This window comes from Meriones unguiculatus, chromosome 12, assembly GCF_030254825.1.
Source record: "Meriones unguiculatus strain TT.TT164.6M chromosome 12, Bangor_MerUng_6.1, whole genome shotgun sequence".
Lineage (NCBI taxonomy): Eukaryota > Metazoa > Chordata > Mammalia > Rodentia > Muridae > Meriones > Meriones unguiculatus.
Genome location: NC_083360.1, coordinates 16,633,631 through 16,650,852, shown reverse-complemented (window position 1 = coordinate 16,650,852; position 17,222 = coordinate 16,633,631). Strand labels below are relative to the sequence as shown.

The window sequence follows — 17,222 nt, the reverse complement described above, 5'->3', positions numbered from 1 at the left end:
CAGGGAGTGGAACTCTTTGATAGTATTAGAATAATTAGGAGGAATGGCCTGGTTAGAGGAAATGTGTCACTAAGGGTTGAGTTTTGACATTTTCAAAAACACACACCTGGCCCAATATTTCTTTCTATCCCTCAGCCTGTGAAGCAGGATGTAAATCTCAGCCACTGCTCCTTATTAAGTATGCTGGCATGCTCCCTTCCATGATGATAATGGACTAAACCTCAGAAACTGTAAGGATGTCCCTAATTAAATACTTTCTTCTTTAAGAAAGTCCTGGTCATGGTGTCTCTTTCTAGAAGTAGAATGGTGACCAAGATAATACAAAAGAAAAATCAGTATTTCATTCTCCCATAGTTTCTAAATATTTATTAATAGTCTCCACTTAAATCCAAACAAAATCCAGAAGTAAAGAGCAGGTTGATATGGTCCATAAAATGATCTTCCCAAACCAGATAGTACTGAAAATGTCACAGTAGCTCTGTAGCAGCAAAAAGAAAATACACAGTATACTCTGTGGTTTCAGAAGTTTTTGTTCTTGGTAGACATATAGGGTATCTCTACCTCATCCCTTTATTTTAATAAAGAATTACCTTAAAAGTAAACTAAGCTGAGGAGATTCTCATATACTCTCATATACTTGTTTCTTAGCTCATATTCCTAGTTATCATCACCCACATGCTTTGGGCCGTAAAATTTCCACACCTCTGTTGAGACCTATCCAGCTGCCTTCCAGTCAGTCTCACCTGGATTCCTTAGAGACTTCTCAAACTAGAATGGTCCAGAAAATATCCATCGTTGTTGAATGATGTCCTGACAAAGTGTAGAAGAAGTTTTACTTAGACTTAGCCGAGATATACTCAATTTGTGGTGATTTTTATAAAGGACTGAATTTTTCTTTGGTTCTCATACATGGTCAGAAGTTTAAAGCAAAACATGGAACTTCTCCCACATACTGGGGAGAAAGTTATGGCTTTAGGTTCAACAAAGACGATTCTAGAGAGGATTGAAGTAGAAAAGTCTAACAGTTTGGTCTTTTCATAAATATTACCTAAATGATTGCTGGTAGACTTGCAAAGGAATACCTTCTCCTCCAGCACGAATTTCATGAAAATTAGTAATGTGAAGGACAAAAATATGTTCATAACTATAAAATTAGGTATTAGAAAGTTATACTTACATGCATACATATATAATACACATATCTATAAAATATTATATGAAATATACATTATATAAGATACATTATAAAATATACTTGCAATATAACAGAAATATTTTATAAAATTAAAGCATTCTGCAGTTGAATGCAACAGCACATGGCATAGTAGTATGCGACAGGAAAGGAAGTAACATGACAGGAAGCTAGAAGAAACCCAAGGCTGTCAGGACCTAAGGTCGCCCTGTTGGAGGACCTAAAATGTTCCTGAGAAGCTGCGAGATGAACACGTGGATGGGAAAGAGGCTGGACCAGAGACTTAGAGCGAATCAGCGTCTCTTCTCTGGAAACTAAAACTTAAACTTCCTTTCAGTTCTTCCAGGTACTCTTTGTCACCTGAGATTGTCTCCTCAGCTCTTCCTGGACAGTGGCCGTTGGAAAGCCAACTAGTTGCCAGGCACCGTTGGAGCGCCTTTGTAGCCGTCCTGTGATTGGCTTAGACCGAGAGGCGCGTGTCTGACGTCACTGCGCGGCGCCGGATGTGTGCGCTTCTGGAAGCCGGTTTTTCGGATAGCGGCAGCTGACCTGGGCACCTGGAGCGGGACCGAGGCTCCACCTGGGGCGGCGGCGAGGGAGGGTGGCAGCGGGACAGGCGGTAGGAGCGGGCGCCCGAGGCGGGGTCTCGGCGTGTGGGCTCTCTCGGCGGCGGCGGCGGCCCAGAGGTGGAGCCGCCAGCTTGTTGCTAAGGTCTCCAGAGCGCGGGAGCTCCCGGAACTTGGCTCAGAGAATTCTCACTGGAATCCCCTCGCTGTCTCCTCGTTTTCAAATCTTTTGTTTGTTTGTTTCCTCATAGCGGTACCTACGTACTTCCTCTTTTTCTTTTTTTTTTCTTTAGTATTGTTGTTATTACAATTTGTTCACTTTTGTATCCCGGCTGTTTCCCCCAACCCCTATGTTCCTTTAGTCCACTGATAGGAGAGGTCCTCCTCCCCTACTGTCCAACCCTAGCCTAGCAGGTCTCATCAGGAATGTCCGGATCCTCTTTCTCTGTGGCCTAGTAAGGCCTCCTAGCCTGGGGAAGGTGATCAAAGATCAGGAAACCGAGTTCATGCCATTGACTGCTCCTGCTCCACTTAACTAAGCACCCACATCGAGACTGAACTGCCCATAGACTCTGAGCAGAGGCTCTAGCTCATCCCCATGCATGGTCCTTGGTTAATTATTCAGTCTCTGCGGGGGACCCTGGGCACTTCCTCTTTTTCAACTTTTACAACACTCTGGAGCTGAATTGAACTTCGGTGCTTGGAAGTGGCTATGTAGATTTGCTGGTGGGATGTTGGAAAGATGGAAAGTAGATTTTACTTCATGATTAAAAAAAGAATGAGGCTGTCCGTCGCAGTTTGAAGGGTCTTTGCAGATGGAACACAGCTTCTTCAGCTAAAGGCGTTTTGAACTTTTTGGAACTTTCTACATTTCTAATTCGAGAGGAGAAGAAAGATGATGACTAATGCAGTGATCTTAAACTCGGTGGAGGGCTACTGAATTTTGGTATTTGTAAAACAAAGACAGTGTGGTTACCTAAGTATCTACAGGTGACGCTAGTCCCTTTTGGCCAAGGCTCAGTGAAACCTAGAGTATTTGTATTGTATGCTGCTTCCCCTCTGAAATGTGATGTCATTTAGTCCTTCCACATTTAGTGGATTTCTGGATTCTGGTGTTTATCTAGAACCCTAAAAAATAAATGAGGGGTATTTATAGCAAAATACTTTTTACCTTTCTATTTCTTTTTGTTCTTGCTCCATTACACCACCTGCCTCAGGTCATTTAAAGAACAGGTAGTCTAAAGATGCTTTTCTTTCACACACACAAATACGTGAGTCCCATGTTTGTCAATGGTATTCTCCCAGGTGGATACTATTATTTTTTAAACCAAACATACTTTGTCTTTTAAAGTTAAGAGTGATACTTTTAACAATTAAAAATAATTATTTTTGCCAGGCATATCTTCACATGCCTTTAAGTGTTCCCAGCACTCGAGAAACGTGGAGAGGCAGATCTAAGTTCAAGACCATCCTGCTCTGTGTAACAAGTTCCAGGCTGTCCAGGACTATATAATGAAAACCTGTCTAAAATTAAACAACTATTATTTTTTAAAAGATCCTAGGGGCTTGCAGAATCCATTCCTAGTAGAATCCATTAGCTCCAGTTTCAGTGATATAACTTTGTTCACAAAATGGTGGAAATAATAGCAGAAAATATCCAATGTCAGCCTCTGGTCTCCATGGACATACCTAATTGCACACATTAATGTGTGTGTGTGTGTGTGTGTGTGTATGTACACACACGACAAACTTGAATTGAATACTTAAACAACCTGGAAGCTCTGTGTTCTAGAATGTTTAAAAGCTTTTCAAGTGAAGAGATCCAGTGGCTTTTAAATTCATTTAAAATATAAAGTAGGGACAGGTAGATGAATCAGCTGGTAAAAAATCTGATCACCCTGAATCCTCTGAGAACTTAGAGGATTTTGGTGGCCTGTCTGTCATCTCAGCACATGTGAGACACAGATAAGGGAATTCCTGGCACAAGCTGATTAGCCACATTAGTCAATGAGGGGACCCCTGGGCTCAGTCAGAGACCCTGCCTCAATATATAAGATAGAGAGCTGTTGAAGAAGATGGGAACCTTGGGCCTCTGCACTCATATCTGTATATAACTGTATTCTTTTGGTCTTGTACTTATGGCAGATCCACAGATTCTGAAATCCTTTCATTTAACTGCAGGAGTGAAGGGAAACCATGCAGAAATCAGAGTACCCTGGAGGTGTGCAGCTGAGAAACAGAGCGACAGGTACAGAGCTTTACTCTTTCAAAGGCATCGGTCAGGTTATTTAATGACTCATTCTGTCTTCCATGTGGATATAGGATCAGTTTCTGTTCTGTTTTTGTCCTTTGTACTGATGTTTGCTTGTTTTTTTCTTTCTAGGCATTTATGATCAAAGGACATCCTTAAGCTCACAAATGAAATGCAAAACTACAGTTCAGCGGAGCAAATCCTCCTCATTAACCAGTTCTCCAGAGGCTGCAAGGAGGGCTCATCCTCGGCCAAGTGATAAACTCAACCCTAAAACAATTAACCCTGTGAGTACAGATTCCTCAAGCAGTCCATTTTTCCAAGCAATAGGCCTTTAGCTGATTACAGTTTAACCATTCTGAATACCCTCCTAGTTTTTGTTTTTGCTAGTTTTGAGCTAGCCATGCTAATTGTTCTGTTGTGTTCTGAACTATATGTCAGTTGTTGTTTTTCCTATCCTCCTTCCTAATGTCAGTGAACTAGCTTGCATTCAGTTGTTGTAGGAGGGCTTACTCATGTACTTCTGTGCACACATAAAACTGTAACCATTCATTTATGTTTTACAAATTTGGCCCACCAGAAACCATACTATAATCCTCTGTTTAATAGGAGGGTAAAGCCAGTTTGGAGAAGTTACACAGATTCTCTGAGCTTTACATATGTATACTTGGCTGAAGGGCATGCAGGACATACAATGCTGACTAAAAGCAAATGCCCTTAGTGCCGCTTGTATAATCTAGAACATGCATTTAGATACATGTTTATAAGACTTGTTCCTCATCTTGGTTCTACCAAGCCCATTCCCATGTTTTATAGAAGCATAAAGCCAGTTTGGAGAAGTTAAATAGATTTTCTGGTCTTTATATAGCAATGCTTGGCCTGAGGGCTTGTGGGATGTACAATCATGGGTGAAAGCAAATCTCTATTCTCCCTATTCTTTATTTGGACTGAGAGAGAAAATGGAAAGACATTTTGGTCTATGTATGGTTTCAGCCATGTACAAACTTTTGAGTCAGATGTGTTTTTTTCAGTCCTGTGGCTGATGAGCAGAGGAGTGCACACCCTGGCGCAGTGGGGGTTTGGAAGTACGGGAACTTCTTTTTCCAATGATCTCAGCAGGATTGGTGGTGGTGATATTTTCACTTTTCAATTTCAGTTCGGTGAGCAGTCTCGAGCCCCTTCTGCGTTCGCGGCTATTTACTCTAAAGGTGGCATTCCTTGCAGGTAAAGTCAATAGTGCCCAGCTGACTGTGCTTCAGAGTAATTGTGTGAGATCAATATATTATTCAGTTTAAATTTGTTGAAAATTTATTTACTTTGAGTTTGAAATTAAGGTGACTTATTACCTTGAATGTTGAATTGGTATAGATCCCTGGACATTATTGACAAAAAACATGTCAACTCCAATATGTAATTACAAAGAGCTGTAGTAAAACACAAAGTAACTTAAGAAATTAAATTGAACTGATTGTACCAGTTTTGGTACAACTAATTTAAGCATTCATAGGCTTCCACAAATTGAAATAACATAAAAATTAAAAACAAAACCAAACAAAAACCTCATCTCTCTCTTTGATAATGTAAACACTGGCCAGGGCAGTGAAATATTATTTCTTAGTATATATGAATACTTTTGCTCCTTTTTGAATAAGTTCTTGATATTTTTTTTTCATAGAATGTTCAGTTTTACCTTGTTTTTCATGGTAGAAAATTGTATTTATTTCATAGAAGGGGTAACTATAACATCACTTTTTATGAGTAGTTCTGAAATTTCAAAATATCTATTTTTAAATAGTATCTTCAAATTTGGAGTGAAAAATAAGCTAAAGAAGTGTTCTTCAATTTATTATTATTATTTCATTCTTAGATTCTAAATTAAAGGGTTAGAGAGGTAGCTCAGGAGATGGAATGTTACCTACCATGCATGCATGAAGCTCTGATTTTGATCTACCAACACTTTGTAAATTTGACATGATCATGTATACCTGTAATCCTGGCACTGGGCTGGGGAAGGAAGGGGGGGGTCACTGTTGGCTATCTGGTAGGGTTGAGGCCAGCCTGGTCTATAGGAGACCCTGTAGCTGTCATTTACACACACACACACACACACACACACACACACACACATCTTGAGCATCTTGAGTGCTTTTTCCCTAGAGTAATTAAGATTTGATGAAAATGTAAAAAGTTACCCTTCTGAAGTCTCTTACTGTTATGTATATAACACTGAAGGAGTCTGTAAACATAGCAGAATATCATTAATAGTGTCAGGGGTTGGCACTTTCCCATGGGGTGGGTCACAGGCTGAGCCAGGCATTGGTTGGACATTCTCTTACTCTCTACTCTGTCTTTATCTCTGCACATCTTGTAAGCACTAGAAGTCCTGTGTAGTAGCTGATTGAATCAGATGCTGAGATGCACAGCCAAGCTTAGGCAAAGCTCAGGGAGTCCTGTGGATGAGTGGGAGGTGGGGAAGATAGAAGGACCTGGAGGAGAGAAGAACACCACAAGAAGACTAACAGAGTAAACTAACCTAGACCCATGGGGGCTTACAGAAAGGGAAGCACCAATCAAAGAACAGACATGGACTGCACCTAGGCCCCTACACATTAGTAACCAATGGACAGTTTGATGTTCATGTGGATACCCTAGTAAGTTGAGCAGCCACTGTCTGTGACATGGACTCTGGCCTGCTTTTGATTACTTTGCTGTAGTTGGGCCTCCTTGCTTGTCCTCAGTGGATGACTTGATTAGCTGGGATGGGTTGTTGTTGGTGGGGGCTCCTCGTTTCTGTGGAGAAGAGGAGGGAGGGAGGGACTGAGAGGAGAGGACTGAGGGCCTATGATTGGGATGTAAAGTGAATATATAAATTAAAAATAAGAGGGAGGAGATTAAGGAGCGAGGGTGGGATTGGGAGGGAATGAGGGAATGGGATACAGCTGGGATACAAAGTTAATAAAATGTAACTCAAAAATAAATAAATTTTAAAAATATGATTATAAAAAAGATTATGATACTTCTGTATGCCACAAAATAATTCTACTACATCTCTATTCTAGGACTAATGTTGTGTTACAAGCTCCCTGCTTATTCATGTTTGTGGGGTTTGTTGTTAAATTTGTTGACTTTTGTTTTTTAGATTGGTACATGGCTCAGTAAAACACAGATTACAGTGGGAATGCCCTCCTGAAATTCTTCCATTTGACCCTCTTCTAATTACATTAGCGGAGGTAAAACATCCTAGCTCTCCTGAGTGCTAATAGAAAAAAATATTTTAAAATGTAATTATTATTTTATAGCTTATAACTACATATTAATCTATACTTTTAAAATAAATATCAAGTGATAGGCACTAAAATATTGGGCTCTAAGCAAGTAATTGTAATTGTTAGATGTGTGTGTGTGTGTGTGTGTGTGTGTGTGAATATATAAGGCATTATACACATACATACACACACATATATAATAAATGAATTAACCAGTCTTAATGAAATTCTGACAGGAATTTATAGCTAAATAAAATAGATGGTATACCATACTTAGTTCTATTTTAGACATGTTTTTTTTTCCTTCATTCTTCTCTCATATATGATTTCCCTTTCCTTCTCTCCTCACTCACTTACTACCCCCATCGTGTCTCTCCCCCATATCTACTCATCTTTCATTTCCCTTCAGAAAGGATCAAGACTCCTAGAGATAGCAAAGCATAACAAGTTACAATAAGACCAGGCACAAACCCTCATATCAAGACTGGGTAAGGCAACCCAGTAGGAGAAAAAGGATTCCAAGAGCAGTCAAAAGAAACCCTCCACTTCTACCATTAGAAGTCTCAAAAAACACCAAGCCACACAGCTATAACATGCAGAGGACCTAGTACAGGATCATGTAGGCTCTGTGATTCAGTCTTTTATATAGAATAGCAAACCATGTTTTAGACTTAGCAAAAATGGTAATACATTACATAGTCCAAATGGTTATGGTGTACAAGTTCTTTAATTTGAACAATCATTAAAGGGCTTCTGCCTTCATAACTCATTAAATACCCCCTTCTAAAACATTTTATTTATTTGTGTGTTTGTTGTGGGAGTGTGTGGGGTTAAGTGTGGGTGTTTGTGATTATAGCTATTAGAGGACAACTTCTGGGAGTTGGTTCTCTCCTTATACCATATAGGATCAGAGATTAAACTCAGGCCCCAGGCTTAGTGGGAACTGCCTTGACCTGCCAAGGTATCTCAGAGGTCAAGATCCATCCTGTGTATGTACCTGTGGCCCAGCGTCAGGACACTTATTTCTGTATGGAATAGCAATTTACTTTCTTCTCCTCACTTAATAATTGGGAAGGAATATAGACAACTGTTGAGATACATTTCAGCTTTGACTTTCAAGTCTCCATCTTGAAAATGAATAAGATACAGGTACTGTTAGGACAAGTACTGAGCCTGTCAGAGAGTGAGTTGCCATGTTGGTGATTTTGTTTATGACAGTGAGAAGGGGGCATTTGACCACTGTTAGGAAGCAGGTACTCAGGTCAAGTTGACAAAATAATGAAAACCGGTACTTGTGACTTGACTTTGTAGCTGGTTATTGGGACCTGCTTACCAGGTAGATCCGAGAGCACTGCTGCTGCTTCCTCTTTGCTTTGTTTGATCCCTTTCAGAATTTAGATGGTCACTTGTTGTCCTCTCATGGTGGCTGGCAAAGCATGGACTGCTGACCGTTCTTCTCCCAGGCACTCAGGAAGAAAGGCACAGTGAACATTGTTGAACAGGGATTGTTTTCAAACCGCGCTCCACTGAACAGCAGACTCAAGTTCTGACAGTGCTCACCCCAATTAGTGTAGGGTCTGCCTTCTTAGTATCTTAATGTTTTTAAGTTTGAAGGAGATAGGTTGTTGGAACTCACTGAGTACACCCAGCATCCAATACAGAGCACAGAATGAGCAGTTTCCTACCCTCCAGTGCTTCTCAAGAAGTAATCTCAGGGTTCTCCCGACTTCCTTATCTTCTTTCACAAATAACTTTTCCTTCCCCCCCACCTCACCTCCCCTTATCTGTCCTTGTTTGAACTTTTTCTTTTTTAACCCTTTAGTTTTTTCTTTCCTTTTTGTTGTTCTGTTACTTTTCCTTTTCTTGCTTTCTTTTTTTCTCTTTCCTGTGAGACTGGAGGCTTCTGTATTGTGTATATTTTGTGATATGATTTCTTGGTATAATTCAAATTATAATTGCTGAAATTGCTCATTGTGATTAGAAAAACATTAAACAAACTTATAGTTTCACTTATGTTAGAAGCATTGAGTTTTGTGGTTTGTAAAATAATCAAAAAGTACTAATCATGTTTCTCTGTTTATGTTGCCTATGGCAGGGCCTGAGGGAGACTAAGCATCCTTATACCTTTGTGTCAAAGGAGGGCTTTAGGGAGTTACTTCTGGTCAAGGGTGCTCCTGAGAAAGCTATACCTTTGCTGCCTAGACTGATCCCTGTGCTGAAGGCAGCTCTGGTAAGTCGCCTATTTCACTGGGCCTTATTATCCCAATTACACAGTATAGATGTACACTCTGATACAATAGACCATTGTCTGTTCCTCTCCTCCCACGTATTACATGGAAATGGATGCTTTACCTGTGGGTTTAAAAGGTGTGTGCAGGGTCAAACCATTGTTATTCAGAGTCAGATGGTTATGCACTTGACCCTTTTAGAGGCCCTGGGAGTGAAAGGGAATCTTTGGGGCAATTAGAGGAGATAACCTCAGCTGACTCCTGTGATAGGTGGATATTAATAACTGCTCTTATCTAAGGGACATTGTTTTACTTTTGGATACACCGCCTTAAAGCTTAGTTCTAAAATTCTGGTTGTTGATCAGTTTGTAGAATTAAATTCTTAATCCTTCTTATCCTTTTCCCTAACCTGTCTTCATTTTCATTTTTCCCTATTTGTTCCTTTAAATTTTTCCCCATTTATACCAGTGAACATGTCTCATTGAGTTATAAATGTACCAATTCTCATAGAAAATCTATTCTGAAAGTAGGAAGTAGAATTATACACAAAGGGCCATGGAAAATGACCAAATAACAGAATCCAGAGGCCCTTTCGTAGGGTTGTAGAGGCTTTAATTCTTCCTGTTAACTGTCCCCAGGTTCATTCTGACGATGAAGTGTTTGAAAGAGGACTGAATGCACTTGTGCAGCTGAGTGTGGTTGTTGGCCCATCTCTGAATGGCCATCTGAAACTTCTGCTTACAAGTGTGAGTACTGCACAGAGGAGAGGAGCTGTGCATATCCCTATATCGCAGCCTTCAGATCAAATACTGCCGGAGCTCAAATTCTTTTTTTTTTTTAATTTTTTTAATAGTAGTTACAGTATATTAACTTTGTATCCCAGCTGTATCCCGCTCCCTCATTCCTGCCCATTCCCACCCTCCCTCCCTCATCTCCTCCCTGCTCCTTTCCAAGTCCACTGATAGGGGAGGACCTCCTCCCCTTTCATCTGACCATGGTTTATCAGGTATCTTCAGGACCGGCTGCAAAGTCCTCCTCTGGGTCCTAGCAGGGCTGCTCCTCCCTCAGTTGGGGGGGGGAGGGGTCAAAGAGCCCCCCATCGAGTTCATGTCAGAAAGAGTCCCTGTTCCCCTTACTAGGGAACACACTTGGATACTGAGCTACTGTGGGCTACATCAGAGCAGAGGTTCTAGGTTATATGGTATATACTCACTTATATAGACCTATAAGGTAGGATAAACATACTAAAATCTATACACCTAAAGAAGATAAACAAGAAAGAGGACCCGGGGTAAGATGATCAATCCTCACTTAGAAAGACAAATGGGATGGGCATTGGATGTAGGAGAAAACAAGTAACAGGACAGGAGCCTACTACAGAAGGCCCCTGAAAGAGTCTACCTAGCAGTGTATCAAAGCAGATGCTAAGACTCATAACCAAACCTTGGGCAGAGTGTAGGAAATCATATGAAAGAAGGGGGAGTTAGTATGACCTGGAGAGGACAGGAGCTCCACAAGGACCAAATATATCTGGGCACAGGGGTCTTTTATGAGACTGTTTCTCTAACCAAGGACCATGTATGGATATAACCTAGAACCTTTGCTAAAATTCTTAAAATCATATTTCCTGTCATGTTATAACATACCTGTCAGAAGGAACCAAATGGTAGGAAAGATTTGTTTGGGCTCAGAGGTCCACAGTTGTGAGTTCTTCATGGCAGGAAGGATGTGATAGTGTGGAGCAGCTGACTTCTGAGTGGGCCTGAAGCATGAATGGTCTATGGGAAGGGCCCAGGTTCTCAGCAAACTCTCCAACTAAACCCCACCTCCCACTCACCGCTTCTCAATGATGTTATCACATGAAGAACCCAAGGACAAGGATCAGTGCACTCCTTGGTGAGAGCCTCATAATTTAATCTCTCTGGAAAAATCCTCTCACACAAACCAGGGGCTTGCTATATTTACCTGGATGTTATTCTGTCCAGTCACTTTGACAGTCCATGTTAACAATTACCATAACCAGGAAGTGCAAAATAGATGAAGTAGGTCACAGAATATTTTAGTAGCAGACAGTGCCTTTCTAATTTTTTCTAATGGACTAAGCTTACAAAGCTGATTTTAAGTTTATAATAAAAAGTGCTCAGCATCATTTTATTAAACCTGTATAGAATATGTTTCCAAAATGTTTGCCAGGGAATATGGCTTATTTTTGCCAAAATGTCTTGGTCATTGTCTGCAGAAATGCATGTATTTTATGTGGCTCTTGGTACAGTTGCTCATGACTTAACTCCATACCCCTGCTTCTCTGTTAGAGACTATGATACTTTCTTCACCTATGCTCTCCTTTTTAAACAAAGTTCTATGTGTTTAGTATGTAAACAGAGATAAGCGGTCTTGTGGTTTCTAGTCTTATTTCCATTGTCAGTTACTTTTCAACTTTTCCCTCTTATTGTTGGGCAATGTGTGTTTTGGAGGTATAGCTTTCTATCATATTTCTCTGCATGGACTTGCATGTTGATAAAATGGAAAAGTATGCCATGGTTTTGTCAACTTAATTTTTGTGTGAGTACATGTGTATGTTTTTATGTTGCTGCGACAGCATGTGTATTTGTATGTCTGCACATATGCATGCATGTGGAATGCGGAGGACAGTCTCTGGTGTTTTCTCCAGAAGTACTGCCCACTTCCTATAAGATGGATTTTCCATCTGCCTGAAGCTCACCAGTTAGGCTACACTGTCCAGCTAATGAAACTCTGGTTTCTGCCTCCTCAGTGCGAAAATTATAAACATAAGCCACCATGCCCAGCTTTTAATGTGAGTATTGGATATTGAAGTCAGTCATTCCCCTAGCCCCAGGAAACGTATTGTAGCAGACAGTATGAGATAGTTAGTACTTGAAATGACACAAATTCAACCTTTAACCAAATGGCATATTGTTCCATGTAGATTTTAGTGAAGCATTTACTGAAGCTCTTTGGGTTCTTAAATTAAGGCATACTCAAAAGATATTTGTGCTTATAGCAAAATTTGTTTGTTTGTTTGTTTGTTTTTACCCTCCCCTTACCTCAATCTTCAAAAGCTTTCCAAGAGGCTAATGGACAAAAAATTCAAAGAGCCCATCACCAGTGCCTTGCAAAAGCTGGAGCAGCACGGCGGGAGTGTAAGTAGAATGCTGCGGCGGAGCTGTGCCCTGCTTCTGTATATCTTACTTTCAGTCCTGTTAGGAGAATCCATATGTGGTTAGCATGTGTTAAGTCATTGAAGGTGCAAGTATAAATGTGAAAGTTTCTTGCTTTTCCTCTTTTATGCTAAGAATTTGTTTTGTTGGGATGGTACAGTTTTTAAGATGACTTCTCCAGAACCAGGCCGGATAAATATAGGCCCGTGTACTTTTGTGACAGTCTTGGTGGCACATTCTCAATTTTCTTTTTAAACTATTTAGATGTTTTGTTTCAACCTGGGAGAAGGCCTGAACAAAGATGACTAGCCGATCCCAACCCCATTTTTAAAAAATTTATATTTATTTATTTTTGTACTTGTCTGTACTATGGATAAATTCCAGGTCCTTGTGTGTGCTCACAGGCACTGCCCAAGCTACCTACACTTGTGGTTCTCCATTCCCCTTTAATCAGTCTTCTTTTCTTCCTCTTAGTTTTAGAATCTCGCTTTAGAAGTAAATGCCACTTCCACATTAATGTAGAACATACATAAGAGTTGATCTCATTTTTTCTCTCAACTTTTCAAGGGGAGGAATATGGGGACTTCATTACTATATGATGTCAGGAAAATTAATTGAATTTTTATACTTTGAAAGACATATTCAGCTTGTTAGCTTAACAATCAAGAACTTTAATTTTCTGTATTTTCTACAGTTAATTACAAACGAATGTATGAAGTTGTATAAAATATTTTGCTGGCCATAAATTAAGCAGCTAATTCTGCTAACTTTAATAATCTTTGAATTCCATATGTTGTTTTTATGATGAACACATAAAGTTTATGCAGATGAACTAAGCCTCAAAGGGGCTGTTAGTCAATGCATTTCTTTGTTGCATTTAAGTTCTAGGTAGGAGATTGATATTCAAACACTGAGGCTATGTACACAACCAGTTCCTGCTAGTACAGTGACTCTGTTTCTGATTACTTATTTGTAAATATTACCCTAGAATCAGAATCCCAGACATATTTGCCCTTTCCTCCTCTGAAATGCAGATTAACAGATGGTAAATAACGATGAAAGCTTTTTAAGCTGGACCTTTCCCTAGATGGTTGTCTGCCTCCAGGAGACCATTTTAGGGTACGAATCAGGAAAAATAGAACCATCATGTGACATTTATGGATGTCTGTGTTTTGGACAGGGGAAGTTATGATGAAAGCTGCATAGTGTTATTTGGAGCTGGCCTGCAGAGGATGTAGTTGGCCAATCCAAGAACCTAGGGGGGGGGTCGCCTCTTGATGTTACTCAATATTACTAGCTTTTGATTGCTAATATCGAATTTATAAAGAAAAAAGGTTATGGTTATAAGAGATCTTCCTCAGCCTTCTTCACTGGCCCTTGTGTGTCCATCATATTGTAGTAATAATTGGTATCATTGAAAGAAAAAAAAAGGGGGGGTTTACCAGGGGATAGAGAGGTGTCTCAGAAGTTAAGAGCACTTTTTTTTAAGAGTTGCTTTTTCAGAGAACCTGGGTTCAGTTCTCTGCACTCACACGGTGATTCACAACCTCTTGTTCCAAAGGGACATGACACTCTCTTGCTAGCTTCCTTGGGCAGGAGTCATGCACATGGTACAGAGACAAAACATTCCTACCCATATCATTTATACATCTTACTCTTTTTTAAAAGCTTTGCATTAGAAATAGCCCAGGCACCGCTCTTCTGGATTGATTAGTGCTACGCCAACGGTAGATACTTTGCTATTCTCCGAGAATGTAAGAAATGCTCCTTTTTCTTTTCCAAGAACTTAAAAACATATTAAGTTTCTTTAATAGCAATGAGTCTTTAAAAATTATTGGGCCTGGAGAGATGACTCATTGCCTAAAAACACTGCCTGCTCTTCCAGAGGAAACAGTCTGTTCCAGCACCCATGCAGTGGCTCACTACCACAGAAGATCTAATGCCCATTCCTGGCCTCTATGGACACTCCACACATGTAGTGCACAGACATATGTTCAGGCAAGACACCAATACACATAAAATAAAAATAAGCAAAGCCTAAAAAAAGTTCAAGAGTTTCCTATTTCTTTTGACTTTTATAGATTATAATAATATGAGTGTTCAACTACTGGGGAAATGAAGACATTTGTTACAGACACAAAGATGCTTTCTTATAAATAATCTTTACCAGTCTTAAGTTGAAACATTTTTACAAATGTACAATTTAGTTTTTGTTCTCAGCAATATTCATTCTCCTTTGTCTTGGGAAAGGCAAATGTGCCACACTCCACTTTAGAGTATGGGAGAACTGTGAAAAGTACTCTACAGAATAGGTCATAACTATTTAACTATTTTGGTCTCCAGTATGAGCCTCAGAGGTAGACTTTGATGCTATCTTCCTTTAAATCAGAATATTGGGTGCAGAGAGCTAATTAACCCAGGTGTGCTCGTGGAGTGCAGGGAAGATAACTGTCAATACTGCACTGACTCCTCACTGCTTTGGTATTTACTTTAAGGTTCTTATCCCTGTTTTATTTCCCTCAGAGAAATAGTTCTACTCATTTTGTAATTTTGTCTTTTTATTTTGTTTGAGGATGGTGAAGTTAGCTCTCCACAATTGATGGCTTCTTGTGTGATTGTGGGAAGGGGATGACTCAGTTCTATTTAAGGGGCAGGACCCTGAGAATTTTACCATGCTCCAGTGATTATATATCTGTCACAAATTGGACTTGTTTTATTTTTTAATTTTTTTTGGGGGGGTCACATGGATGGAGAGAGCCTTGTATACTTCTTAACAACATTTGTAAATATAGTGCCTACTGAGGTAACTGTGTGTTCTAATGCCAGTGTTTTTTGTTTTTTGTTTTTTCTATTGTCAGGGAAGTCTTATCATCATCAAATCCAAAATCCCAACATATTGCTCTGTCTGCTGTTGAATAAAGGAACCAACAAAAGCCATGCTGCTTCCTCAGGCACTGACAGTGGCTGCCTGGACCTTGCCTCAATTCAGATCACTGACTCATAGTACCATTCATTCATTAACTAGGTTACGAGGACCATGTCAAGTCCAGGGGAATCATCGACCAAGCTTTTGTCAACAAAAAGCACAGGTGCTATAAGGCAATTAAAATAGCTTGTATAAAAGTTGAGTTCAATGGGAGTTTCTTTTTTTTTTTTTAAGAGGGTAGCATCCCTCTTAAATTAAATCCCTATTTAATGTTTCTTTTTTTTATTTATTTTTTATTATAATTGATTCACTTTGTATCCCAGCTGTAGCCCTCTCCCTCGTCCCCTCCCAATCTTACCATCCTTCCCTCATCTCCCCCCATGCCCCTCTCCAAGTCCACGGATAGGGGAGGTCCTCTTCCCCTTCTCTCTGTCCAAAGTTTGGCTAGGTTCCAGCCTCTGCTTTGATACAATGCTGGGTAGAGTCTTTGTGTAGGCTCCTGTGGTAGGCTTCTGTCCTGTTCCCTGTTTCCTCCCTCTTCTGATGTCCATCCCGTTTGCCTTTCTGAAAGAGGATCTGTGGGAGTTTCTTGTCTTTGTCATTTGTGTTAGTTTACAAATCATACCTATGTGTGTATATTCAAACACATTTTTACTTAGAGCTTGTCTGAAGATCACATTGTAGCTGTGCCCTTATTATGTAGCTTGATTTTGGCCATTTCTTTGTTTTCATATTATCGAGACTGAAAAATTTAATATAGCAAGTGAACATTTGTGGCTTCACTATTAGCTGGGATGTGTAAATGTGTATTTTATAATTGGAATGCTTGGGAACATTTCTTTCCTGAATATTCTAGTTTAAAAAATAACTGTTTTAAATGTGAAAATTCTATTACAAGTGTGTTGTTTGTTACAACTTTTTAATACTACCTAAACTTTAGGTATTATTTGTATTTAACTAAATGTTATTTTTGTATTTTTTAGCATGAAAATATATATACAGATATTCAGAAATTAAAATCTTAAAACTTCCATGTATCAAGTAATATTTATTTGTGTTTCACAGTTACTTGTTTTGTTAAAACACAATTTATGAATTCAGCGCAGTTTCTGATGAGATAAAAACTTACTCTAGATCATTCTGCAAAAGGAGGGAGGAGAGGAAGAGAAATAGAAAACAGAAGTGAGGTCTAGGATCTCACCTAGAGACGTGGATAGCCACACATCGGGAAGCATGGAGACAGGCAGTCCCTATGTTATGTGACAGCATCTGCATGCCCTCAAAACACCAGATGATTCTCTCCCCTGTTCTCTCCCACAGACACCTGTTTGACCCTTTAGCAATTCTTGTTCCGGGTAGTTGACAGCTGTCAGTTGAAAGAGTACAAGCAATTACTGAGGCACCTTGCAGATATGCCCATTCTTCACCAGGTGTTTTGCTTCCTGGGTCCTCTCTTTTGTCAGGTGTCCAGTACCTTGGCACCTTCCAAGACCATGCCTGCTACAGCACCTGCCCAACCTCTGTCTTGCTTTGAGTTTTCTCTGTGGGCCGCACTTCCCAAGGATAGTGACAACCTAGTTTTAGTCTAGCAATTCATTATTGAACTTGTGAGAG

The 17,222-nt window shown here is 39.8% G+C and overlaps 1 protein-coding gene across 4 annotated transcripts; it reads left to right on the top strand.

The window, feature by feature from the left end:
- The first annotated feature begins 1,515 nt into the window (after positions 1-1,515).
- On the top strand, positions 1,516-16,639 carry Pacrgl (parkin coregulated like). 4 transcript variants are annotated; one of them, XM_060365342.1, is made up of 9 exons: positions 1,516-1,538; positions 3,940-4,006; positions 4,142-4,296; positions 5,166-5,233; positions 7,149-7,239; positions 9,371-9,505; positions 10,142-10,249; positions 12,584-12,664; positions 15,541-16,639. In XM_060365342.1, the coding sequence occupies exons 2-9, from the start codon at positions 3,955-3,957 to the stop codon at positions 15,595-15,597; spliced, it is 747 nt and encodes a 248-aa protein (XP_060221325.1). In that variant the 5' UTR covers positions 1,516-1,538; positions 3,940-3,954; the 3' UTR covers positions 15,598-16,639. The 4 variants fall into 4 exon arrangements, with proteins under 4 accessions (XP_060221325.1, XP_021517609.1, XP_060221324.1 ...); XM_021661934.2 differs by lacking the exon at positions 1,516-1,538 and adding an exon at positions 1,660-1,811; XM_060365341.1 differs by lacking the exon at positions 1,516-1,538 and adding an exon at positions 1,881-1,903.
- The last annotated feature ends 583 nt before the right edge of the window (positions 16,640-17,222 follow it).